Source organism: Octopus bimaculoides, chromosome 28 (genome assembly GCF_046866305.1).
Source record: "Octopus bimaculoides isolate indiv1 chromosome 28, ASM4686630v1, whole genome shotgun sequence".
Classification (NCBI taxonomy): Eukaryota; Metazoa; Mollusca; class Cephalopoda; order Octopoda; family Octopodidae; genus Octopus; species Octopus bimaculoides.
Genome location: NC_142955.1, coordinates 15,400,677 through 15,428,062, shown reverse-complemented (window position 1 = coordinate 15,428,062; position 27,386 = coordinate 15,400,677). Strand labels below are relative to the sequence as shown.

Sequence of the window (27,386 nt, the reverse complement as noted above, 5' to 3'; positions counted from 1 at the left end):
GTTTGACCACCTCCTGCACCTACACCTTAGCCCTTTCATGGCGTCTGATGTGGCTTTTTAAACCAGACAGTGTTTTGAAAAAACACCCACACAGATTGCACCTCTGATTTGCACTACCAATACCTGCAAGTAAGTTCTGCTCATTGTGGATCCTAACATGTCTTTTAAGACCCCCATTGGATTTGCAAACCCTCTGGCACACACCACATTCAAACGTGTGCACAGACATATAATCAGAATAGCTGGATGAGGTTTGTTTTCCATATACATACATATATATATATATACATACGTATATATATATATATATATATATATATATATATATATATATATATATATATATATATATATATATTTGCATTTACAATTTATATATATATATATATATATTGGAGATATTTCAGTGATTTTTATTTCATCGGCGGAATTTGAATATGAACAACATAACGACGGGCGAAATATCGCTAAGCGTTTCGTCCGGCGCGTTAACGATTCTTCTCCAAGAAGAACGGCTCGAAATTTTTGTGGAAGGAGCCAGTTGATTAGATTCACTCCATTACGAGTAAAGGCAAACTCGATCGATTTCGCGGAATTCGAACCCAGAACGTAAAAACAGACGAAATACCGCGAAGCATTCCGTCCAGCGCGCTAACGATTCTTCTCAACTCTTGGCAAAGGCCGGGGGGAGCAGTCTATGAGATCGACTCCAGTACGAAGAAAGGCAAAACCGACCTCGGCGGAATTCGAACTCAGAACGTAGCGATGGGAGAAATACCACTAAACATTCCGTCCAGTGCGCTACCGATTCTGCCAGATCGCCGTTTTAAGCAATGTTATTCAGAATGAAATATCAAATATATCTTTTAGAAGATCACCACCACGGCCGATGGTGACAATAACGAAGATTCGTTTATCAGAGCCAGATGTTAACCACAGTAACCATGGTGATTTGCATCATAATATTAACACTTTTGGTTTTACTTACTAGAGAGCGGTGAGTTTACTTTTGTCACATGACACACCCTACTTCCGTTTCCGCTAGAATCTGCTTGACTCGGGAGAACGTGTTTCTGTATGTTTCCACGGAGATTTGGTGTGATTGAATATATTTTCCCACTAAATATTGATTTGTATAGCATTACAGGTAAGATATACACACCTATCCATCGATTGATCGTTCGTGCCGGATCTCTTATCTGGCTTCCAGGAATCCGGGAATACTTATACCGTGTATTGAGTCTTCTGTTCCGCCCTTCCTGTCTCTGAAGATGACCAGGTTTTCAGCTTTACACTTTGTGGGTCCCGGGGGACTGTGGCCTTCTGTGCCGCCTCCCGCTCTCTTTAGCTTCTCTGGTCATATCTAATTCAGATTGCTTTACTCCAGAGCACACAACACTACGCTACAGTGAGCCATGTTGGACAGAGGAATGGGTGCTCTTGCCTTCGTACTGCGGCAAACGTGTGGCCAAGGTGCGAGTGAGTAAGGTGCCATCCGAACTGAAACTTTAAACACATAAACACACTATACGATCTTGTAATCAGTATGCGTGCGCGCAACGACCAGAAGTTGTTGCGTACTAGTACCGAAAGATCGCCTTTTTTTTTGTTTTTTAAACCTCTCCTCTCCTGACCAAGTAAATCTATACAGACGTACAGGTGTGCGATTAAATGGAGATTTGGCTGTTGTGTCTAGCATTTACCAAGACCTCCTTCCTCATTTCTTTCTCACTCTGACAAGTGTTGATATTTTTGAAAGCACCTCTCTTATGGTATTCAAAAAAAATTTTTTTTCCAAATTTATGATTTTTATCAACCTCTAAACCTTACCGGTTATCGTATACGCTAGAAACAACAGCCAAATCTCCCTTAAATCACATCTTTCCATTAATTTTTGGTTTTTTGGCCAAAATCGTTTCTCCTTTGTTTTTTAAATGCCCACAAAATCGACGAAAATCGGTCCAGAGATGGTAAAATAGGATGGGGGAGGGGGAGTTAAAAAAAAAATAAGACATTTCGAAAAAATTTCGGTAAGGGCCACGTGATTCTTCCGTGATTCTCTTCCAATCTGACCAAAACATTTAAAGCTTCTGTTGCATTTCTCATGTCCAAAGATGGATATTGATGCGTATATGTTACACACTTATCTTATCGTGTCTTACTCATTTTGCCCCACGGAAATTTGTCTTTTACACGCTCAAAGAGAACGTTGATAATTTTGTGGAATAGAAACCAGATTATGCATTTAGGGAAGGCCGTTTGCCAGCTGTTATGTCAGCATAAGGGAGGCATGTGGCTTAGTGGTTAGGGCATTCAAGTTGCAATCGTAAATCCGCAAGTTCGATTCCCAGTGGCACATTGTGTCCTTGAGCAAGACACTTTATTTCACGTTTCTCCAGCCCACTCAGCTGGCAAAAATGAGTAGCACCTGTATTTCAAAAGGGTCAGCCTTGTCAAATACTGTGTCATGCCAAATCCTCCAGAGATTTACGTTAAGCGTACTTATGTCTGTGGAGTACTCAGCCACTTGCACGTTAATTTCAGGAGAAGGCTCTTCCATTGAGCGAATGAAATGAAATCTTTGTTGTTGACCCCACACTACAAAGATCACATCACAGAAGATCGAAAAGCTTGGTTGGGCAAAATTCCTCATCCACCTTATTCTCCCACCCTTGCTCCTTCAGACTACCATTTGTTTCGTAGTTTACAGAATCATTTGGGGGACATAACTTTCGCAAGTCAGGAGGAGGTCGAAACTGACATTTCAGAGTTCTTCGCTTTGAAACCAAAAGAGTTTTACATTGATGAGATTAAAAAGAAGTAAGTCATAGATAATCAGGGAAAGTACATTGATGATTAAATTTCAATTAAATATAACATTTGATCACTCGTTTTCTTTATTCGAAATTCGGACAGAACTTATGGGAACTTATGGGATGACCTGATATATATATATATACACACACATATATATATATATATATATATATATATATATATATATATATATATATATATGTGTGTGTGTGTGTGTGTGTGTGTGTGTGTGTAATGTTACATTGTGTGAAAGTGTAGTTGTAGTTTACAAATTTTTAGATTTCGCCCAATGTTATATGATGTCGTTTGTTAATCAATATAGAAATGTTGGAACATTTCCGTTTTGATCTCTCCTCTATATCTAATACTGTTTCTTTATTATTTCAGATTAATGGATGACATTGGCGCAAAACAACTTTTTTAACATTGGATACATCTGGAATATTTACCATGTTCTAAAGACTAAAAGAAAATGTTTTAGGGAACAAATATAATAACCCAACTGCTATAAATCTAGACTGGAATTACTGTGAAATATTTGCTCTGAGTGAAGATTCATAGCACCATTTCTGCATCTCATTATCTGCTGCTTTTGCATTCTAATTAAACTTGAATATATTTGCAAAGGAGTTTGCAGAATTTTAGTTATCAATAAAATCACAGTTGATAGCAGTTGAAATATTTCTAAGGAATAAATTATAACAAGAACAAGAAGAAGGAAATTACATGCTTTGGTGAGAGAAGAAGGATAAGGGGAAAATTTAATACTGTGAGAAACTTCAATGGTTGGATCTGTTTGTATCCCTCAGAGAAATGGCAAAAGAATTGGGAAAATCACAACATTGGTGTGAAATCTGTGGTAAATCTTTCTCTACAAGTAGTAACTTGATTAATCACATTCGTGTTCATACAGGTGAGAAGCCATTTCACTGTGTTACCTGTGATAAATCATTCTCTCAGAACAGTGAATTAACTACACACACACGTATCCATACAGGAGAAAAGCCATTTCGCTGTGTTACTTGTGGTAAATCATTCTCTCAAAACAGTGCCTTAACTAATCACAAACGTATTCATACTGGAGAAAAGCCATTTCACTGTGTTACCTGTGGTAAATCATTCTCTCAAAACAGTCACTTAAATCGACACAAACGTTTTCATACAGGAGAGAGACCATATCACTGTGTTACCTGTGGTAAATCATTCTCTCAAAACAGTGAATTAACTACACACACATATATTCATACAGGAGAAAAGCCATTTCACTGTATTACCTGTGGTAAATCATTCTCTGACAACTCGACCTTAACTAGTCACAAACGTACTCATACAGGTGAGAGACAATTTCACTGTGATATCTGCGGTAAATCATTTTTTCGGAGAAAGAACTTGACTATACATGCAGCAACCCATGGGAAAATATGATTCTATCATTGTTAAAATTCATTAGAACACTCAATATTTCAAATCTGTTTCTCCTGTCAAATCATGGCTTAACCTTTGTGCCCTTAACAAAATCATTGACCCCCCACCCCTGACAGTAACCATACTCATCATAGTTACCCCTTTGAGATATTTTTTTTCAGCCAGATGCCCTTCTTTATGTCAACCACTTCAGTAGATTCTTCCATGGCATTCACAGAGTTTAGTTGGAGAAGAGTTGCTTCTTAAAATCCATTCTATTCAAAGAATAACTTGTAAACATAAATTTATTCACATAGTTAAAAAATAGATACAAGAAGATGCTATCACTACATTTGATGTGGCCACTGTTATAACCTGCATTGGCAAGATAACATATTGTGATGTTTGAAGTATAAACATGCTCCTGGATATACTGCATATAACATACTTCAACGATATAGGAAAGATACTCTTGTTATATTCAGGGCTGTGGGTAAATAAGATGGTAAGCTGGCAGAATTGTGAGGATGTCTGGTAAAATGCTTATCAGCGTTTCATCCGTTTTGATAAAGTTATGGAAAGAAATGAAGAAAAGGAGCAAATTGGAGATTGTGTTTTGGAACCAGAAAGAAAAGAAAAAGATGGAAATGTTTTTTAGACTCCCAAGAAGAAGCATAAGATTATGGATAAACCATTTCTCGAATTTATGGAGAGTTTCGTGAAAAAATATCGACTTGGGAGTCTTATGAAGGAGGAGAAAGTGGCTATTCTCTCTGTGCGAGTCAAATTATGTCAGAAACGTGTTGAGTTGCACGGAGACGTGGGTGAACGTAGAAGAATGCAGATGCCATGAACCGTACTGCAAATGTCCTCGGTCAATGTAATAAGCTTTGCAATGACATCTTTACCAAATTTGTTGAGACTGGAGACATTTTGGTGCAGAAGATGGCTGGGAATCATAATCCAAAGACTTCAGTAGATCATCCTGATCTTCTTCTAAATCTAAATTGGTGATTCAATACTGTTGCTCTTTAAATATTCACAGAGATTTTTCTCTGGTGGATATCTATACCACTGATATTGTTTGGAAGACCTTAGAAATTCTGTGATGGTGATGGTGTTCAAAATACATGAAACCAATTCCAAGAGACATTCATCTCAGTGGAATCCCCTCATTTCACCTGGACTGTCACTCATTAGTGTGTATTAGTTGTTCTCCCCTGCTTGTTACATTAATCTCCCCCTTCTCCCCCCAGTCAACCAAACTACTCCTCATCACACACTACAATCCCTTTCCCTCCCCAACACCACTTTGTTATCTCTCTCTCTCTCTTCTAGTCTCCCCCTACCAACTGTATCATTGCTTTCTTTCTGCTCCTCAATAGACACAGGTTCACTACTCACTGCATCCCCCTTCCTTTTCCTCCCCCTCTCCTTTTACACTCACAAACCCCCCTCTCTCTCAGTGGAACAGTCTTTGTCTTTCTCTTGCATATTACTTCTCAGACTTCTTCTGCAGAGGCAGTTGTATCTCATCCATGAATATCCTGTTTTACCTTCTCACGTTCTTTATCCAGAATACCATGAAAGGCAAAGTTGACCTCTGCAGAATCTGAACTCAGAACATAAAGACAAATGAAATATCACTAAGCATTTTGTTAGTCCTCTGTTCTTAACAGTAATCTCTACAGCCTTCCCTTGAATCATACTCATCATGGTTATTTCTTTGAGCTACTATTTTCTGACCACATTCTCTGTATGTAAACCACTTTAGTGGCCTCTTGCAACAGACAGGGATATGGGATTCTATCTGTATCCACTTCTGTTCTAAACTGGATACAACTACTATGTCAAAATTGCTTCTCAAAATATGTATCTTTTGTAACCTTAAATAAAAATGTCTTTAGAACTGTAAATGTACACAGGACAGACGATGTAATAATATATAAGAGCGACTACCAACTTCGTATTTTATATCAGAGGACCCCAACCACAAGTTGCTATCAGGCTGCAAAGAAAGAATTAACTTGTTTCAAATTATATTATAATTAAATTGAATATTGGACTTCAGTTTTAAAAAAATTGTTTAAATATTCAATATTTATTTACTCACTACTATCTATCATAACTCTAAATTCATTTTATGATTGATATATCTTTTTAAAATTAGTGTATCATAATTGTAAATATATCTACAATTAAGAGCCCTCTCTACTCGCTGGCGGTACCTACCCACCACCACTACCCATTTTCCTTTATTCAAAAATTCTTATCGCTCCTTAAAATTATGGCTTTTAAGTGTTGATTTCTCAGCCCAAGAATTACAGCGTGATGTGCTGCTTGACTGGTCCCCCCTCTCCCTCTCTCTCTCTCTCTCTCTCTTTATATATATATATGATGATGATGATGATGATCTTTTCTCCCGCCATGCCTCTGTCTACCCCTCCATCCTCTCTCTCCCCCTTCGTAGTTTTTCATTTAAGGTCTTCAGGTTCTGGCTATATATAAATGAGAAACCCATTCTAAATTATCTAGCTGACGTACTACGACGAAATACCCAAGATGCAGATAAGATAGAGATTTTTATTTATTTACGGCCTCAAACATCTCAATACCTTGCGCTTTCTTGTTTCTCTCCATGAAATTCAATTGAATTCAGTTGTTGTCTTAAATTCATGCTTATTCATTTTCTAAGCTTCCTAAATTCATGCTACGTTATATTCTAATCACCCAGAATTCATTGCTCTTTTAAAAAAATTACGATTTATGCATTGTTGTCTCTCAAATATTTAAAATCTACAATTAAGAGCCCTCTCTACTCGCTGGCGGTAACCCGCCCTCCCACCCCCTCCACCGGAAGTTCATTCGTCTGTCATTCCTCTGTCATCCCACCCCCTCCACCGGAAGTTTCATTCCTCTGTCATCCCACCCCCTCCACCGGAAGTTCATTCCTCTGCCATCCCACCCCCTCCACCGGAAGTTCATTCCTCTGTCATCCCACCCCCTCCACCGGAAGTTCATTCCTCTGCCACCCCCCCTCCACCGGAAGTTCATTCCTCTGTCATCCCACCCCTCCACCGGAAGTTCATTCCTCTGTCATCCCACCCCCTCCACCGGAAGTTCATTCCTCTGTCATCGCACCCCCTCCACCGGAAGTTCATTCCTCTGCCATCCCACCCCCTCCACCGGAAGTTCATTTCTCTGTCATCCCGCCCCCTCCACCGGAAGTTCATTCCTCTGTCATCCCACCCCCTCCACCGGAAGTTCATTCCTCTGTCATCCCACCCCTCCACCGGAAGTTCATTCCTCTGTCATCCCACCCCCTCCACCGGAAGTTCATTCCTCTGTCATCCCACCCCTCCACCGGAAGTTCATTCCTCTGTCATCCCACCCCCTCCACCGGAAGTTCATTCCTCTGTCATCCCACCCCCTCCACCGGAAGTTCATTCCTCTGTCATCCCGCCCCCTCCACCGGAAGTTCATCCCTTTGTCATCCTGTCAACCTCGGCTGTCTCCCGGAACCCATCTAGTGGCCTTGGCCATCCTCTCCCCTACCTTTGGGTAGCGCATTAAGGTTGAGAAATGTTTGCAGGTTGTAGGTAATGTTTTGCTTATGAATTCTTCCAATTGCAAGTTTTCTTTTCAGGTACACGACACTGCTTTTCCTCTTCCCAGGCTACAGGCCCACACCCCCAACACCCATACTGTTAGGATTGGCACTCTCAACGTCGGCACGCTGAAAGGTAGATCTGGTGAAATTGTTGAGATGCTTGAACGGAGATGCGTAGATATGTGCTGCATCCAGGAAGTAAGATGGAGAGGAGGTTCTGCAAGGTTCCTCACAGGCAAAGAACACAGGTACAAGATTTTCTGGGCAGGGAACACTGACGGGGTCGGGGGCGTAGGAATACTTCTAGCGGAGAAATGGGTGGATAAGGTAATCGAGGTCGTTAGAGTAAGTGACAGAGTACTTAAGATCAGACTAGTGCTTCATCATAGATTAGCTACTGTCATCTCAGCCTATGCACCTCAACCTGGGCTACCAGATGGTCTGAAAGACCAATTCTATGACACCCTCTTGCAAACTACCTCGTCGACGAGTGACAGGGACCTTCTCTTTGTGGCTGGAGACTTCAACGGTCATGTCGGACGTCGTGCTGGGGGCTTCCATGGCATACATGGAGGCTATGGCTTCGGTTCCCGCAACGAGGAGGGAACCAGACTGCTGGAGTTCTGTGATGCAACCAATCTTATAGTCTGCAATACCAACTTCAGGAAACCTGCCAGTCACCTAGTCACCTACCGCTCCGGCAGACACTCTAGCCAAATCGACTACATCCTCGCCAGAAATAGGGAAAGAGGGCGGCTTATAAATGCCAAAACCTACCCTGGCGAAGAATGTACCCCACAACATAGATTAGTAGTTAGCGACTTTGGGATCAAGGCAAAATGGGTGCCCAGAATTAGACAGGCTTGGAGAAGAAGGGTGTGGAAGCTTAAAGACCCTGCAAACGGACAGAGACTTAGAGACAAGTTACTTGAAGCATTTAACGAAATAGAAGGGGATATAGCATCATACAACGTGGAAGACAATTGGAGATTTCTGCGGGACAACCTGTTGAAAGCCACCGACCAGATTTGTGGGTGGTGTAAGGTCCCCTCCCAACCCAGAGTAACGTGGTGGTGGAACAAGGAGGTAGACAGGGCTATTAGACAAAAGAAACAAGCTTGGAAGGACTGGAAGAACGGTGGTAGCAGGGAATTGTACCAATGTGCCAGAAGGGAGGCTAGGCGACAGGTTTATTTAGCCAGAGGGGAAGCAGATAAGGAAAGATTTGCCAATGTTCTGCGCCGTGAGGACCAAAGACTCGAGGTATTTCGGGTTGCAAGACAGTGTAGGAGAGAGAATAGTGATGTTGTAGGAGAGAAATGTGTTCGCATGGATGATGGTACGCTTGCATTAAATGAGGATGCAAAGAAAGAGGTCTGGAGATGCCACTACGATAGATTGCTTAATAAAGAGAATGAATGGGAGAAAGAGAGCCTGCCTTATGTCGACCCAATAGAGGGACCAGCTATCCGAGTTGATAGTACCAGGGTAGATAAAGCAATTAAGAGTATGAAGACCGGGAAAGCCCCCGGCCCATCAGGAATCACTGCAGAGATGCTCAAAATATCTGGCAGTGTTGGCTATAGCCTAGTCACCCGTATTACGAACCAGGTGATACACGAAGGAGTCATACCCTATGACTGGTGTAGCAGCATCATAGTCAACTGCTACAAAGGTAAAGGGGACGCTTTAGATACAAATAATTACAGAGGCATCAAGCTGTTAGATCAGGTTATGAAAGTTACAGAGAGGGTCATAGCCCAACTAATTAGGGAGCGAATCAATTTAGATGAGATGCAGTTTGGGTTCGTGCCAGGTAAAAGCACTACTGATGCCTTATTTCTAGTGAGACAGTTGCAAGAGAAATACCTAGCCAAGGATAAACCTCTGTACCTGGCTTTCGTTGACATGGAGAAAGCCTTTGACAGGGTCCCCCGATCCCTTATCTGGTGGTCAATGAGGAAACTTGGGATAGAAGAATGGCTAGTGAGAGCTGTGCGAGCCATGTACAGAGATGCGGCCAGTAAGGTGAGGGTTGGAAATGAGTACAGCAATGAATTCCGGGTAGAGGTAGGGGTCCACCAAGGTTCCGTCCTCAGCCCCCTATTATTTACCATAGTCCTCCAGGCAATCACAGAGGAGTTCAAGACAGGTTGCCCCTGGGAGCTCCTCTATGCTGATGACCTTGCCCTAATTGCGGAGTCACTATCAGAACTAGAGGAGAAGTTTCAGGTGTGGAAGCAAGGTCTAGAATTGAAGGGCCTTAGAGTCAACCTAGCTAAAACCAAAATCCTAATAAGTAGGAAGGTAGATAAAACACAAACCCCTTCAGGTAGATGGCCCTGCTCAGTATGTAGAAAAGGAGTAGGTAGTAACTCTATAAGATGTACCCGGTGCAAGCTATGGACACATAAGAGGTGCAGCAACATCAAAGGCAGGTTAACTAGCAAGTTAGTTTTTGTTTGTGGCAGATGTTCAGGTGCAATAAAGACTGCAAACAAACAGGAAACAACTTCTATCTCATTCCAGGGTGAAAAACTAGAGGTAGTCGATAGCTTCCGCTATCTGGGCGACCAAGTTAGTAGTGGGGGTGGGTGCGCTGAAAGTGTAGCTGCTAGAATAAGAATAGCCTGGGCAAAGTTTAGAGAGCTCTTACCCCTGCTGGCGACAAAGGGACTCTCACTCAGAGTAAAAGGCAGACTGTATGACGCATGCGTACGAACAACCATGCTACATGGCAGTGAAACATGGGCTGTAACTGCTGAGGACATACGTAAGCTCGCAAGGAATGAAGCCAGTATGCTCCGTTGGATGTGTAATGTCAATGTGAATACCCGTCAGAGTGTAAGTATCTTGAGAGAAAAGCTGAACATTAGAAGCATCAGTTGTGGCGTGCAAGAGAGACGATTGCGCTGGTATGGACATGTGGTGAGAATGGAGGAGGATAGCTGCGTGAAAAAGTGCCACACCCTAACAGTTGAGGGAACCCGTGGAAGAGGTAGGCCCAGGAAGACCTGGGCTGAGGTGGTGAGGCAAGACCTTCGTACATTGGGCCTCACCGAGGCGATGACTACGGACCGAGACCTTTGGAAATGGGCTGTGCGTGAGAAGACCCGGCAAGCCAAGTAAGATCGTTGCCAGTGCCCCTGGACTGGTTCTTGTGCGGGTGGCACATGAGATGCACCATTTTGAGCGTGGCCGTTGCCAGTACCGCCTGACTGGCTCCTGTAGGATTTTCGAGCGAGATCGTTGCCAGTGCCCCTGGACTGGCTTGTGCGGGTGGCACATAAAAGACACCATTTCGAGCGTGGCCGTTTTCGTGCGGGTGACACGTAAAAGCACCCACTACACTCTCTGAGTGGTTGGCGTTAGGAAGGGCATCCAGCTGTAGAAACTCTGCCAAATCAGACTGGAGCCTGGTGTTGCCATCCGGTTTCACCAGTCCTCAGTCAAATCGTCCAACCCATGCTAGCATGGAAAGCGGACGTTAAACGATGATGATGATGATGATGATTTCACCATTAATGTATATTTTTATTTATTAGTAATGTTTCTCTAATTTTCAAATGTTAAAGAAATTCAGTACATGAGAGTGAAAAGATTATAGACTTTTCTCATCCCTTTAATAAATTGCTTTTTTTATTAATGGTCTCTTTATCGAAGTGCACTGGAATTACACATATGTGCCACGACCGGTCCGCTGAAAAAATGTCCTGCATGAAGCCAATCCGTGGTATAAAAAAGATTTGTGACCACTGTTTTATATATATATATATATATATGGATCTTTTTTAAAACGGGGGCCACATTTTTCATTAACGAAACACTTTGAAACTTGGAACACTGGTAGAATGTGTCATATAAAACATCTTTTTCTCTTAGTCTTCTTAAAGTGCCGACTACATAAACAAACGATTTAGGGTTAAAGCAAATTTAAAATGAAAAAAGCAAATAAAACGAAGGTATGGAGATTAAATACGCTTTACATCGCTTAATCAGCCAAAGGAGTAAATGTAAACAACTGAATACTTGTCAGTGATTCGTTGAAATTATCGAAATAAGACATTTTTTTACATGAAATAAATTCCAATACAAAAATATTTTTCTGTTCTATAACACAAAATAGATAAGTATACGAAGTTTGAAAGTCTTTCCGTACCAAAAACATTAATGAAAAATGTGGCCCCCGTTTTAAAAAAGATCCATATATATATATATATATATATATTTGTGTGTGTGTGTGGAGGCGCAATGGCCCAGTGGTTAGAGCAGCGGACTTGGTTTCGATTCCCAGACCGGGCGTTGTGAGTGTTTATCGAGCGAAAACACCTAAAGCTCCACGAGGCTCCGGAAGGGGATGGTGGCGAACCCTGCTGTAGTCTTTCAGCACAACTTTCTCTCACTCTTACTTCCTGTTTCTGTTGTGCCTGTAATTCAAAGGGGTCCAGCCTTGTCACACTGTGTCACGCTGAATATCCCCGGGAACTACGTTAAGGGTACACGTGTCTGTGGAGTGCTCAGCCACTTGCACGTTAATTTCACGAGCAAGCTGTTCCGTTGATCGAATCAACCGGAAACCTCGTCGTAACCGACGGAGTGCCAACCATATATACATATATATACACACATCATATCTCCAACGGTATCTATGGAAGGGAGATAACTTAGCACTGCGATGGTTTTAATAAAATCTTCCTTTCAGGACATTAATCTCGAGTTTTGTGTGTTTAAGACGTTTCGTTGCAACTTCAGTCCAACTGCATGGCTCTTTGCAGAAGTGTATTCATCTGTAGACATGGACTGTCCAAAGCATTTTGACTCTGTAGAAGCCTGTCGTGTGTGAGTGTGCTTCTTTCGCATTGATGCTTTTCACGAACGATATATATATATATATATATATATATATATATATATATGGTAATCTTCCAGTTTCGAGGGGTCAAAAAAGTAAGTAATTTACAAGGGAAATAACTGAACGTCTTACCAGTATTGTCAGCACTACTTTGTTTATAAATAAATCACGTGATTTGATTGACGTTAACTGTTTATATATAAATCACACACGTGATTGAATATCATAGTTTCTTATGAGAAATCGAAAATGCCTCGTGGAAGACCGGCTGCACAACATCTTATTGTTGTGAAAACGAAATCCTCACTCATGAGGAAAAATGGAAAATGCTGTTTTAGATTCTTTTCTGCCTGTTAAAATTCCGTCGCATGCTGTTTTAGAGAAAAAGTAGTACGGATAATACTGGTAAGTCGTTCAGTTATTTCCCTTGAATATTTCTTTTACCCCTCGAAACTGGAAGATTATCTATATATATATATATATACATATATACGCACACATGTCCAGTAGGGTATAAATATTTTGAGAGAAAAGTTGAGCGTAATGCATCAATCAGATGTGGTGTGCAAGAGACAAATGCATTGGTATGGTCATGTGATACGTATGAAGGAGGACAGGTGTGTAAAGATGCGCCGATCCCAAATTGTGGAGCGAACGTGTGGTAGAGATAGGGTGGTGAAGCATGATTTCTGGACTAGTGACCGAGACCTTTTTCATATTACGACGTCGAGGGGTCCCAGTTGATCCGAACGACGGAACAGCCTGCTCGTGAAATTAACGTGCAAGTGGCTGAGCACTCCACAGACACGTGTACCCTTAACGTAGTTCTCGGGGATATTCAGCGTGACACAGTGTGACAAGGCTGACCCCTTTGAATTACAGGCACAACAGAAACAGGAAGTAAGAGTGAGAGAAAGTTGTGGTGAACGAGTACACCAGGGTTCGCCACCATCCCCTGCCGGAGCCTTGTGGAGCTTTAGGTGTTTTCGCTCAGTAAACACTCACAACACCCGGTCTGGGAATCGAAACCGCGAGTCCGCTGCCCTAACCACTGGACCATTGCGCCTCTACGTATTTAGTGTAGAGCGCAAGCTATCTGAAAAACCGCTGGATGGATTCAGATGAAGCTTTAAAGGGATGTTTGGCCTCGTGACTGACACGAATGTTAAGAGTGTGGGATCGATCCGGCACCGGACCAGAATTCTGGATTATTTTTCCATTTTTTTTATTTAATATTTTGAGAGCGGTCGCCTTGATTTTTAGTGTTCTCGTTTTATGAGAGTTCATTTCAGATATTCTCATTTTTAAACAATCATCTCTGGCTAATCGTCAAGAGGACGTTTGTGTTGCCTTGGCGGAGGTTCGCACTCTCCGAGTGCATTATTCTTTCTTCCCCGTCTCCCCATCTCAATATTCCTTGTTTCATTTACTAGAGAGCGTTGGGTTTACATTTGTCACGTGACAAACCGCATTTCCGTTTCCGCTCCGACCTATTTGACTCGGGAGAATAAACAATAACGCATTTTTGTATGTTTCCACGGAGATTTTGTGTGATTGAATATATTTTGACACTAAATATTGATTTGTATAGCATAACAGGTAAGATATACACACTTATCTATCGATTGATCGTACGTGCCGGATCTCTTATCTGGCTTCCAGAAATCCGGGAATACTGTACACCGTGTATTGAGAATTCGGTAACTGTATGATGCGTAAATATATCCGGGAAGAGGTCTACTCCAGCAGATTGTGAAGAAAACATGAAAAAAATATGGAACTCGTTAGCGATGGCTGGTCCACATAAGATGGAATTTCTCCGTTTTGGCGGGAATTTTCCAGATTTTCCCCCACTCTACCCTTCGAAATGATCACATCATTAAAAAGAAATTTTTGGAGAAATGACTTTTTTTTTTTTTTTAACCCAGTCTTCCCCCTCTGCTGTCCGATTTTGGTCTATTTTGTGGGCACTTAAAAAAAGGCGGAGAAACATTTTCGGTAAAAAAAGAAAGTAGGAGTGGCTGTATGGTAAGTAGCTTGCTTACCAACCACATGGTTCCGGGTTCAGTCCCACTGCGTGGCACCTTGGGTAAGTGTCTTCTACTATAGCCTCGGGCCGACCAAAGCCTTGTGAGTGGACTTGGTAGACGGAAACTGAAAGAAGCCTGTCGTATATATGTATGTGTGTGTATATGTTTTCAAACGTACAGATGTGTGATTAAATGGAAATGTGGCTGTTATGTCTAGCATACCCTTGACCACCTTCTTCGTTTCTTTCTGACAAGTATTGAGGTTTTTGAATATCCGCACCGCCCATTAATAGCATAAACTTATGCTCTTAAAAAATTTGTTTTCAATTTATGACTTTTATCAACCCTAAGTCTTACCGGTCATGGGATTTGCTAGAAACAATAGCCAAATTGTCCTTAAATCACTCCTTTTCGTCCGAAAATATTTCCTTTTTTTTTTTAACGGCTCTGTGGTAAGTAGCTTGCTTACCAACCTCATGGTTCCGCGTTCAGTCCCACTACGTGGCACCTTGGGCAAGTGTCTTCTACTATAACTTCGGGCCGACAAGCCTTGTGAGTGGATTTGGTAGACGGAAACTGAAAGAAGCCCGTCTTATATATATATGTATGTATATATGTGTGTTTGTCCCCCTACTATCGCTTGACAACCGATGCTGGTGTGTTTACGTTCCTGTAACTTAGCAGTTCGGCAAAAGTGACCGATAGAATAAGCGCTAGGCCTACAAAGAATAAGTTCTGGGGTTGATTCGTTCGACTAAAGGCGGTGCTCCGGCATGGCCACAGTCAAAAGACTGAAACAAGTAAAACAATACTTTCTAAGTGCATAGTGCTCACAAAATCGGTCCACAGAGGGGAAGAAAAAAAAGAAAACATCTTCTTTGGAAATTATTTTTTTTTGCTAAAAAGATGCTCCAGATTATTTCCAAGGGCCACGTCAAAAAGAAAAAGTCTGAAAAATCCCCGTCAAAATGGAGAAATTCTAACTATTGCTGATATCTGCCAAAAATATTTCATGTTGAGATTTCTGATTTTATTGAGTTTCGTTAATTTCATACCATTTGCCATTTTTTGCCCCCTCCCCAACAATTTCGGGCCTTGTGCCTTGAGTAGAAAAGAATTTCATACCATTTGCCATTTTTCCATGATTCTCTTCCAGTCTGACCAAAATATTTAAAACTTCTGTAGCATTTCTCATGTCTAAGGATGGATATTGATGCGTATATGTTGCAAATTTACCTTATCTTGTCTTACTCATTTTGCCCCACGGAAATTTGTCTTTTACATACCAGTATCTGCCTTGACTACAATTTCACTTGGCTTGATGGATCTTCTTCTCAAGCATATTGCCAAAGGTCAAGGTCATTTGTCATTGCCTCCATGAGGTCCAACACTCAAATGGTACTTTTTATGTGCCGTTTATATGACACTGGTATTGGATGCATTGCCTCCACGAGGCCCATCACTCAAATGGTACTTTTTATGTGCCATTGGCACAAAATGTATTTATATATATATATATATATATATATATATATATATACATGCAAACACATATATTACCTCTGTATATGTAACCTTGTGGATATCGTTGCCGACTTTTTTCTTCCTCTGTTTTCCCTTCTTTGGACTTTCCTATGTTTCCGACGAAGAGCTCTGCTCGAAACATCAAATTCTCCTTTCTTTCCTTTCCCGAGCGTCCAGTAACACAATCTGTATCACATCCTCGCGTTGTTGTTTTTTTGTCATTTTTCTTTTTTGAACTTATATATATATATATATATATGTATATATATATATATATACACACACATCCTTTTGTTGTTTACACCACCTGTCCTCGTCTGTTGTTTTTTTTCCGTAAATTCTCCCATATACGCACACATACACACACACATATATATATATATATATGTATATATATATATATATATATATATATATATATATATATATATATATATACACACACACACACATACATTTATATATTATGTATAACTGGCCCATTTAAAAGTACCCTTCAGTGATTCATCCATGTGTTATGCTTTAACCCCCACTACTCTCATGGAGTGGTTGGTGTTAGGAAGGGCATTATGCTATAGAAGCCTTACCAGATCAGATTGGAGTCCCGTACAGCCTCCTGGCTTGCCAGTCCTCAGTTAAACAGTCCAACCCATGCCATCAAGGAAAGCGGACGTTAAACAACAATGATGATGATGACACACACACACACATATATATATGCATGTAATGTTACACAATGTGAGGGTGTAGTTGTAGTTTACAAATTTTTAGATTTCACCCAATGTTAAATGATGTCATTTGTTAATTAATATAGAAATGTTAGAACGTTTCCATTTTGATCTTTCCTCTATATCTAATACTGTTTCTTTATCATTTCAGATTAATGGATGACATTGGCACAAAATAACTTTTTAAATATTGGACACATCTGGACTAAGGGAAAGGGTTTTAAAGAATATAATAACCCAACTGCTATAAATCTAGACTGGAATTACTGTGAACTATTTGCTCTGAGCGAAGATTCATAGCACCATTTCTGCATCTCATTATCTGCTGCTTTTGCATTCTAATTAAACTTGAATATCTTTGCAAAGGAGTTTGCAGAATTTTAGTTATCAATAAAATCACAGTTGATAGCAGTTGAAATATTTCTAAGGAATAAATTATAACAAGAACAAGAAGAAGGAAATTACATGCTTTGGTGAGAGAAGAAGGATAAGGGGAAAATTTAATACTGTGAGAAACTTCAATGGTTGGATCTGTTTGTATCCCTCAGAGAAATGGCAAAAGAATTGGGAAAATCACAACATAGTTGTGAAATCTGTGGTAAATCATTCTCTACAAGCAGTAAACTGATTAATCACATTCGTGTTCATACAGGTGAGAAGCCATTCCACTGTGTTACCTGTGGTAAATCATTCTCTCAAAACAGTACCTTAACTACACACAAACGTATTCATACAGGAGAGAAGCCATTTTGCTGTGATATCTGTGGCAAAGCATTCTCTGACAGGAGTGTGTTAAGTGTACACAGGCATATTCACACAGGAGAGAGACCACATCACTGTGATATCTGTGGTAAATCATTCTCTGACAGTAGTGTCTTAAGCGTACATAGGCGTATTCACACAGGAGAGAGACCACATCACTGTAATATCTGTGGTAAATCATTCTCTATATGCAGTAACATGATTAAACACATTCGTGTTCATACAGGTGAGAAGCCATTTCACTGTGATACCTGTGGTAAATCATTCTCTCAAAATAGAAACTTAACTCAACACAAACGTATTCATACAGGGGAGAAGCCATATAATTGTGATGTCTGTGGTTTCTCATTTGCTCAAAATAGTGCCTTAACTAAACACAAATTTATACATACAGGAGAAAAACCACATCACTGTGATATCTGTGGGAAATCATTTTCTCAGAAGAAGGGAGTAACTAGTCACAAACGTACTCATACAGGAGAGAAACCATATCACTGTGATTCCTGTGGTTAATTATTCTTTCAAAGAAGAACCTTAATTAGACATGTGTCTATCCATGTGAAAGTGTGATTGTGTCATTGTTAAAGTTCATTAGAACACCCATCAACAATATATATTTTAAAACTGTTATCGCCTGCTAAATCATGGCTTCCCTTTGTGCCCTTGAAAGTCATCACCCACCCCCTGACAGTAATCATATTCGTCATGGTTACCCTTTTGAGACATTCCTTTGAAGATTGTGTTTTGGAACCAAGAAGGAAAAAAGAAAGGGAAATATCGTTTCTTACACTCACAAAATGAAGCATAAGTTTGTGGATGAACCATTGCTGGAATCTGTGAAATGTTTTTGTGAAAAAAAATTGACCTAGGAGTCTTACAAATGAGGAGAAAGTGGCTATTCTCTCTGTATATATCAAATTTTGTTATAAACATGTCGTACTGAACAGTAATAAGAAACCTGGATGGATTTAGAAGAATGCAGATGCCATGAACTGTACTACGAATGCCCTCGGTCAATGTAATTAGCTCTATAATGAAATCTATACCAAATTTGTGGAGAAATTTCAGAGCACAAGTTGACTGGAAATCGAAATCCAAAGACTTCAGTAGATCATCCTGATCTTCTTCTAAATCTAAATTGGTGATTCAATACTGTTGCTCTTTAAATATTTACAGAGATTTTTCTCTGGTGGATATCTATACCACCGATATTGTTTAGAAAAATACTTCTGCAGTTGTATTTTTCCAGTATGCCAGGGACCGGTAATATTAGTAATATTAATTTATACCAGAAACAATATATACATTGAATATAATAAAAGTTGACAACTTTTTTCATCTTATACTTATTTTGTAAACAAATAATACAATATTACATAAGCATTCTATGGCGTTTCTTTCTTTTCTGGAAACTCGTCAGGTTCCAGCAGCTGGTGGCTTGCAGATTGGCATCGGTCCACAGACGACCACTTTGTGTCGACTCGGTTTAGAAGACCTTGTAAATTCTGTGATGGTGTTCTTAAAAGTAGTTCCCCATTGTATCATTGCTTTCTTTCTGCTCCTCAATAGACACAGGTTCACTACTCACTGCATCCCCCTTCCTTTTCCTCCCCCTCTCCTTTTACACTCACAAACCCCCCTCTCTCTCAGTGGAACAGTCTTTGTCTTTCTCTTGCATATTACTTCTCAGACTTCTTCTGCAGAGGCAGTTGTATCCCATCCATGACTATCCTGTTTTACCTTCTCATATTCTTTATCCTGGATTACATCAACAAATATTCTTCAATTTTCAGGACTAGAAGGTTTAAATTGCATAGAATTTAGCTGTTGTTACTAGCAGGTGAAGTGACCATATATAGATCAAAGAAAAAGAAATATTGTTGAACAAATAAAATTTAACTGAATCTATGCTTTTTTTGTTTTACATGTTTGTCTTTTTGTAGCCAGTTTAGTAGCCTCTTGCAACAGACAGGGATATGGGATTCTGTCTGTATCCACTTCTGTTCTAAACTGGATACAACTACACTGAAAATTGCTTCAAAAAACATGTATCTTATGTAACCATAAGTAAAAATGTCTTATAGAACCATAAATGTACACAAGACAGTTGATGTAAAAGTATATAAGAGCAACTACCAACTTCGTATTTGATATCAGAGGACCCCAGCCACCCATCTGTGGGCTAGTACTCATCCATGGATCAATTGCTATCGGGCCACAAAGAAATAATTCTTTCAAATAATATAATAGTTAAATTTAAAAAGATATGTTTAAATATTCAGTATTCATCTACGCAGTACTATCCGTTATAACTGAATTCATTTTATAACAAGTGTATATTTTACGTCTACCTTAACTGTCTATCATAGAATTTCAGTACATGACAGTGAAAAGATTGCACAATTGTTTTTCCCTTTAACAAATTGCAATTGTTATTGGTATTATTAACGAAATGCATAGAAATTACACATATGTGCCACTATTGGTCGGCGGAAAGATTGTCCGGCATGAAGCCGGTCCGTGGTATAAAAAAGGCTGGGGACCGCTGTTTCATAGAAATCCTATCCACGACTGTATCTATGTAAGGGAGATAACTTAGTACTACGATGTTTTTAATAAAATCTTCCTCCCAGGACATTAATCTCGAGTTTCTGACATTTCGTTTCAGCTGCATAACACTTTCGAAAAGCGTATTGAATTGTAGCCTTGGGTCGTATAAAACTTCGTGACTAGACTCGGATGACAAAATCTTTGTTAAACGTCTGTACTGCCTGCTGCAGCCTTCCAACGTTCAATTCCTTCTCAAACTGTCCAACCCATGCCTTTGAAGCTATTTCATCGACCCCTAAAATGACGCCAGAATTTGAACTCCGAACGTAGAGATGGGCAAAATACCGCTAAGTATTTCGTCCAGCGCGCTAACGATTCTGCCGCCTGAAGCAATGTCGGCGAGCTTAGATCGCCATATTTCTTTTAGAAGATCACCACCACGGCCGATGGTGACAATAATGAAGAGTCGTTTATCAGAGCCAGATGTTAACCACAGTAACCATGGTGATTTGCATCAAAATATTATTAATTCCCCTTTATGATAACATTCTTGGTTTCATTTAATAGAGAGCGGTAGGTTTACTTTTGTCACATGACACAGTACTTCCGTTTGCTTTGCAACCTGCTTGGCTCGCGAGAAGAATAACGTGTTTTTGTATGTTTTCCCCACTAAATATTGATTTGTATAGCATAACAGGTAAGATATACACACCTATCCATCGATTGATCGCCCGTGCCGGATCTCTTATCTGGCTTCCAGAAATCCGGGAATACTTATACTGTGTATTGAGTATTCTGTTACCCCTTCCTTTCTCTGAAGATGTCCAGGTTTTCAGCTTTACACTTTGTGGGTCCCGGGGGACTGTGGCCTTCCGTGCTGTCACCCCCATCTCTTTCGCTTCTCTGGTCATATCTAATTCAGATTGCTTTACTCCAGAGCACACAACACTACGCTACAGTGAGCCATGTTGAGCAGAATGTTCCTAAGTAGACTAAGTTTCACCAAAGGACAGATGGAATGACACACACAGGACAACATGGGATAATTTCCTATTTTGCAATCCGTAAAATCAATTCACAGTTTAAATTGCATCAATGAATTCCATAAGTATTCTTGTTGCAGTGAACCTTATGAGAAATGTCTTTGAGAGAGAAGTCGTCGGCCCAGCAATATGATAGAAGGATGATATTGAACAAAGTGAGATGGCTGTTTTCGAACCAATTTCCTTGACGAATGCTCGCTTTGTTATTGCACGTATTAGAGTAACCACCTGTTTTACCGTCGTTCATGTCTCATTTATTTGTAAGTCCACGTTGCATGGTAAGCACATGTGAGGATTCTTCCTCTTAGGTGCTTCCTGCGTAAATAAATCCCGGAGAGGGTTTCTACTCCAGCAGATTGTGAACAAACCGTAGAAATATGGGGTACGATTCAAGAAGAGTGGTCCCAGAAGATAAAAAAAAAAAAGGTTTTTAGTCTTTGTACCTGACCGTTATTCTGAGAGTCGATGTAGGATCGACTAGTTACGACTAGCTAGCACAAGTGCGCGCACTCTTCTTGAATAGTACCGAAATATGGAAATCGTCAGCGGGGATTTCTCAGATTTTTTTTATCTCTATACCCTTGGAAATGATTGCATCACTTAAAAGAAAAGTGTTTTTGAAGAAATGTTTTTTACACACATTCCTATTCCCCCCGTCTTCCCCTCTCCGAACCAATTTCGGTCCATTTTGTGGGCACTACGGACTTACAAACCATAGAAGAAACCGTTTTCGTTAAAGGGAAAAGCAAATCTTTTCAGACGTAACGGTGTGTGATTAAATGGAGATTTGACTGTGGTGTCTAGCATATCCTATGACCACCTTCGTCGTTTATTTTTTAATCTGACAAGTATTGATATTTTTTAATACACCTCCCCCCCTATTAATACCATAAACTCTTGTATGCTATTAAAAACTTTTTGTTAGAATTTATGATTTTTATCAACCCCTAAACCTTACCGGTCATGGGATATGCTAGAAATAATAGCCAAGTCTCCCTTAAATCGCAGCTTTTCATTTGAAAATATTCCCTTTTTTTTTTTTAATACCGAAAAGGCTTCTCCTTCGGCTTTTAAGTGCATTGTGCCCACAAAATCAACCAAAATCTGGGTGGAGGGGGGAGGAGGAGGAGCTGTAAAAGACAATCATTTCTCAAAAAATGTTTCTTTGAAAAATTTATGATTTTTATCATCCGTAAACCTTGCCAGTCATAGGATATGCTAGAAACAACAGCAAAATCTCCCTTAAATTACACCTTTTCGACTGAAAATACTTCCCTTTTTTTTTCTTCTTCTTCACAAAAAGGGTTCTGTAGTTTTTAAGTTTATCGTGCCCACAAAATCGGTCCAGGAAAAGTTTAAAAAAAAAAACATTTGGGGTTAAAAAGTTGCTCCCCTTTATATTTCAGGCTTTACCTTAGGAAATTTATACATAAATATTTGCTTAAAATAGCATATATTTTTACATTTGTTTATTTAACAAATAGGTTTATTGTCAATTAAAAGATTTCGATTAAAAAACATATATAAAATCAAATTGCCCATAAAAAGTATTTGCTGTTCACGGACCCCCTGTCTTGTCCTTGCGGACCACAGTTTGAAAATCACTGCTCCAGATAATTTCCAAGGGCAACGTGAAAAAAAATGTTGAAAAATCCTCGTCAAAACGAAGAAAATTCCAACTTTTATAGGTCACCTTTCACTGATGTCTCAAATATATTTCATGTTGAGCCTTCTCATTTTGTTCAGTTTTGTTAATTTTATACCCTGTGCCATTTTGCCGTAATTCTCTTCCAATTATTTAAAATTTTTGTTGCATTTCTCATGTCTAAGGATAGATATTAATTTGTATATGTTACAAATTTACTTTCTCTTGTTTCAATCATTTTGCCCCACGGAAATATCTCTTTTAAATGCTCAAAGAGAACGTTGATAATTTTGTGAAATTGGGATCAGATTATGCTGTGGTATTTTTAATGCATTTACGGAAGGCATGTGGCTTAGTGGTTAGGGCATGTGGGTCACGATCGTGAAGCCTCAAGTTCAATTCCCAGTGGCATACTGCATCCTTTATTTTACATTGCTCCAGTTCATTCAACTGGCAAAAGTGAGTAGCACCTGTATTTCAAAGGGGCCAGCCTTGTCGTGTTCCGTATCATGCTGAATCCTCCAGAGATTTATGTTAAGGGTACACGTGTCCGTGGAGTACTCAACCACTTGCATGTGTTAATTTCACAAGCAGGTTGTTCTGCTCTAACCATGGAGCCATGTGCCTTCACATCAGGGGTTTGTGAAATTAAAATCAAAATCCTTTCTGTGAAAAGCTGGACAAGGTTGGGGATAGGAATGGTACTCAGCTGGTATGGTCATGTGCTGCATATGGATGAGGAGAGCTGTGTGAAGAAGTGTCGCACCCTAACAGTGGAAGGAACCTGCTGAAGAGGGAGACCCAGGAAGACATGGGATGAGGTGGTCAAGCACGACCTTTGAATGCTGGGCCTCACAGAGGCAATGACAAGAGACTGCGGCCTTTGGAGATATGCTGTGATTAAGATCACAACCGTAGCCTATACCAGTGTCACATAACGACCCCGTTTAAAAGTACCCTTCAAGCATCAGGTGATACACTGCACATAAAACCTGTTGAGTCAATCAAAATCAAACTGGAAATTGTTTTTTTGGCCAATGCCGCCTGGCTGGCACCCATGCTAGTGGCTTGTAATAAGCACCATTCAAGTGTGCCGCCTGACTGGCTCCCTGTGCCAGTGGAACATCCTAGCGTGGTCGATGCCAGTCCCTCGACACCCAACCCGACTGGATCCTGTGCCTAACTGCCACCCATGCCGGCGGTACATAAAAGGCCCCCACCCCCACTGCACTCTCAGAGAGGTTGGAGTTAGGAAGGGCATCCTGCTGTAGATACAATGTCAGATCAGATTTGAGTCTGGTGCAGCCTCCTGGCTTGCCAGTCCTCAGTCCACCATGGAAAGTGGATGTTAAACAATGATGATATATATATATATATGTAATGTTACACACTGTGAAGGTGTAGTTGTAGTTTACAAATTTTTAGATTTCACCCAAAGTTATATGATGTCATTTGTTAATCAATAAAGAAATGTTGTAACATTTCCATTTTAATCTCTCCTCTATATCTAATACTGTTTCTTTATTATTTCAGATTAATGAGTGACATTGGCATAAAACGACTTTTGTACATTGGAAACATCTGGAATATTTATCATGTCTTAAAGACTAAAGGAAAACGTTTAAGAGAACAGATATAATAAGCCAATGGCTATTAATCTAAGGTTGAATTACCATGAAATATTTGCTCTGAGCGAAGATTCATAGCACCATTTCTCCATCTCATTACCTGGGGCTTTTGCATTCTAATTAAGCTTGAATATATTTGCAACGGAGTTTTGTAGAATTTTAGATACTGATGAAATCGCAGTTGAATTATTTCCAAGGAATAAATTACAACAAGAAAAAGAATAAGAAAATTATATACTGTAGTGAGAGAAGAAGGATAAGGGAAAAATTTAATACTGTGAGAAACTTCAATGGTTGGGTCTATTTGTATCCCTCAGAGAAATGTCAAAAGAATTGGGAAAATCACGACATAGTTGTGAAATCTGTGGTAAATCATTCTCAACAAGCAGTAACTTGATTAGTCACATACGTGTTCATACAGGTGAGAAGCCATTTCACTGTGTTACCTGTGATAAGTCATTCTCTCAAAAAGTTACCTTAACGACACACAAACGTATTCATACAGGAGAGAAGCCATATAACTGTGATATCTGCGGCAAAGCATTCTCTGACAGTAGTGTCTTAAGAGTTCACAGACGTATTCACACTGGAGAGAGACCACACCACTGTGATATCTGTGGTAAATCATTCTCTGACAGTAGTGTGTTAAGAGGACATAGGCGTATTCACACAGGAGAGAGACCATATCACTGTGATATCTGTGGCAAAGCATACTCTCAAAATTGTCAGTTAAGCAGTCACAAACTTATCCATACAGGAGAGAAAACATATCAGTGTGGTATTTGTGGTAAGGCATTCTCTAAGAATAGTCAGTTAAGCAGTCACAAACGTATTCATACAGGAGAGAAGCCATATAGCTGTGAAATTTGTGGCAAAGCATTCTCACACAATATTGTCTTAAGAGGACACAGACGTATTCATACAGGAGAGAAACCACATCGCTGTGATACCTGCGGTAAATCATTCTCTAGTAGTGATAACTTGATTAAACACATTCGTGTTCACACAGGTGAGAAGCCATTTCACTGTGATACCTGTGGTAAATCATTCTCTCAAAAGAGAACCTTAACTCAACACAAACGTATTCATACAGGGGAGAAGCCATATAATTGTGATATCTGTGGTTTCTCATTTGCTCAAAATAGTGCCTTAACTAAACACAAATTTATACATACAGGAGAAAAACCATATCACTGTGATATCTGTGGGAAATTATTCTCTGCAAACAGTACCTTAACTACACACAAACGTATTCATACAGGAGAGAAGCCATATACCTGTGATATCTGTGGCAAAGCATTCTCTGACAGGAGTGTCCTAAGAGGACATAGACGTATTCACACTGGAGAGAGGCCATATCACTGTGATATCTGTGGTAAATTGTTCTCTGAAAGTAGAACCTTAACTAGACACATACGTATTCATACAGGAGAGAAGCCATATCACTGTGTTACCTGTGGTAAATCATTTGCACAAAATAGTGCCTTAACTAAACACAATTGTATACATACTGGAGGAAAAAGCATATCACTGTGATATCTGTGGGAAATCATTCTCACAGAGGAAGGTATTAACTAGTCACAAACGTACTCATACAGGTGAGAGACAATTTCACTGCGATATCTGCGGTAAATCATTTTTTCGGAGAAAGAACTTGACTATACATGCAGCAACCCATGGGAAAATATGATTCTATCATTGTTAAAATTCATTAGAACACTCAATATTTCAAATCCGTTTCTCCTGTCAAATCACGGCTTAACCTTTGTGCCCTTAACAAAATCATTGACCCCCCCTCTGACAGTAACCATACTCATCATAGTTACCCCTTTGAGATATTTTTTTTCAGCCAGATGCCCTTCTTTATGTCAACCACTTCAGTAGATTCTTCCATGGCATTCACAGAGTTTAGTTGGAGAAGAGTTGCTTCTTAAAATCCATTCTATTCAAAGAATAACTTGTAAACATAAATTTATTCACATAGTTAAAAAATAGATACAAGAAGATGCTATCACTACATTTGATGTGGCCACTGTTATAACCTGCATTGGCAAGATAACATATTGTGATGTTTGAAGTATAAACATGCTCCTGGATATACTGCATATAACATACTTCAACGTTTAACGTCCGCTTTCCATGCTAGCATGGGTTGGACGATTTGACTGAGGACTGGTGAAACCGGATGGCAACACCAGGCTCCAGTCTAATTTGGCAGAGTTTCTACAGCTGGATGCCCTTCCTAACGCCAACCACTCAGAGAGTGTAGTGGGTGCTTTTACGTGTCACCCGCACGAAAACGGCCACGCTCGAAATGGTGTCTTTTATGTGCCACCCGCACAAGCCAGTCCAGGGGCACTGGCAGCGAATATATTGTTGTTATATTTAATGTCTTTGCTAAATAAGGTAGCAAGCTGGCAGAATTGTGAGCATGTCTGTCACCCTTTCTTCACTTTTTTTCTTTCTTCCTCCCATTTTCTCTCCCTGTTTTCATTTTGACCTTCCTCCTCATTCGACTCAGACACACCCTTCCCCACCATCTATCCACAAATAAATACCAATACACTCTCAAGTTTTCATTCACACCACAAGACCCTTTTGAATGAACAACACAGAATCCATGGCTCCATACTTTCAAATAGCTAAACATGAACTACCATGTATAGGAGACATTTTTACCATTTCTATACCCCACTTTCCTTGCATAATGGAACTGCAATTACAATATCCATATATATTTTACTTCCCTCTATATTGCCTATCTCCTCCTTTTCCAAAATAATTCCTTATTTC

The 27,386-nt window shown here is 39.9% G+C and overlaps 2 protein-coding genes across 3 annotated transcripts in view; both read left to right on the top strand.

Moving 5' to 3' along the window:
• Nucleotides 1-414: 414 nt before the first annotated feature.
• On the top strand, nucleotides 415-6,303 carry LOC128251155 (uncharacterized). 2 transcript variants are annotated; one of them, XM_089344598.1, is made up of 2 exons: nucleotides 415-997; nucleotides 3,205-6,303. In XM_089344598.1, exon 2 carries the CDS (start codon nucleotides 3,631-3,633, stop codon nucleotides 4,240-4,242), a length of 612 nt encoding a protein of 203 aa, XP_089200724.1. In that variant the 5' UTR covers nucleotides 415-997; nucleotides 3,205-3,630; the 3' UTR covers nucleotides 4,243-6,303. The 2 variants fall into 2 exon arrangements, with proteins under 2 accessions (XP_089200724.1, XP_089200723.1); XM_089344597.1 differs by lacking the exon at nucleotides 415-997 and adding an exon at nucleotides 1,000-1,147.
• The window catches only part of LOC106878357 (uncharacterized), a 28,722-nt gene continuing 6,623 nt past the window's right edge, over nucleotides 5,288-27,386 (top strand). Inside the window, exons 1-4 of the mRNA XM_089343822.1 lie at nucleotides 5,288-5,420; nucleotides 17,117-18,235; nucleotides 21,098-21,235; nucleotides 24,865-26,191. Of these exons, the coding sequence (XP_089199948.1) occupies nucleotides 17,518-18,235; nucleotides 21,098-21,235; nucleotides 24,865-26,129 (2,121 nt within the window). The 5' untranslated portion in view covers nucleotides 5,288-5,420; nucleotides 17,117-17,517 and the 3' untranslated portion in view covers nucleotides 26,130-26,191. The remainder of the gene's footprint in view (nucleotides 5,421-17,116; nucleotides 18,236-21,097; nucleotides 21,236-24,864; nucleotides 26,192-27,386) is intronic.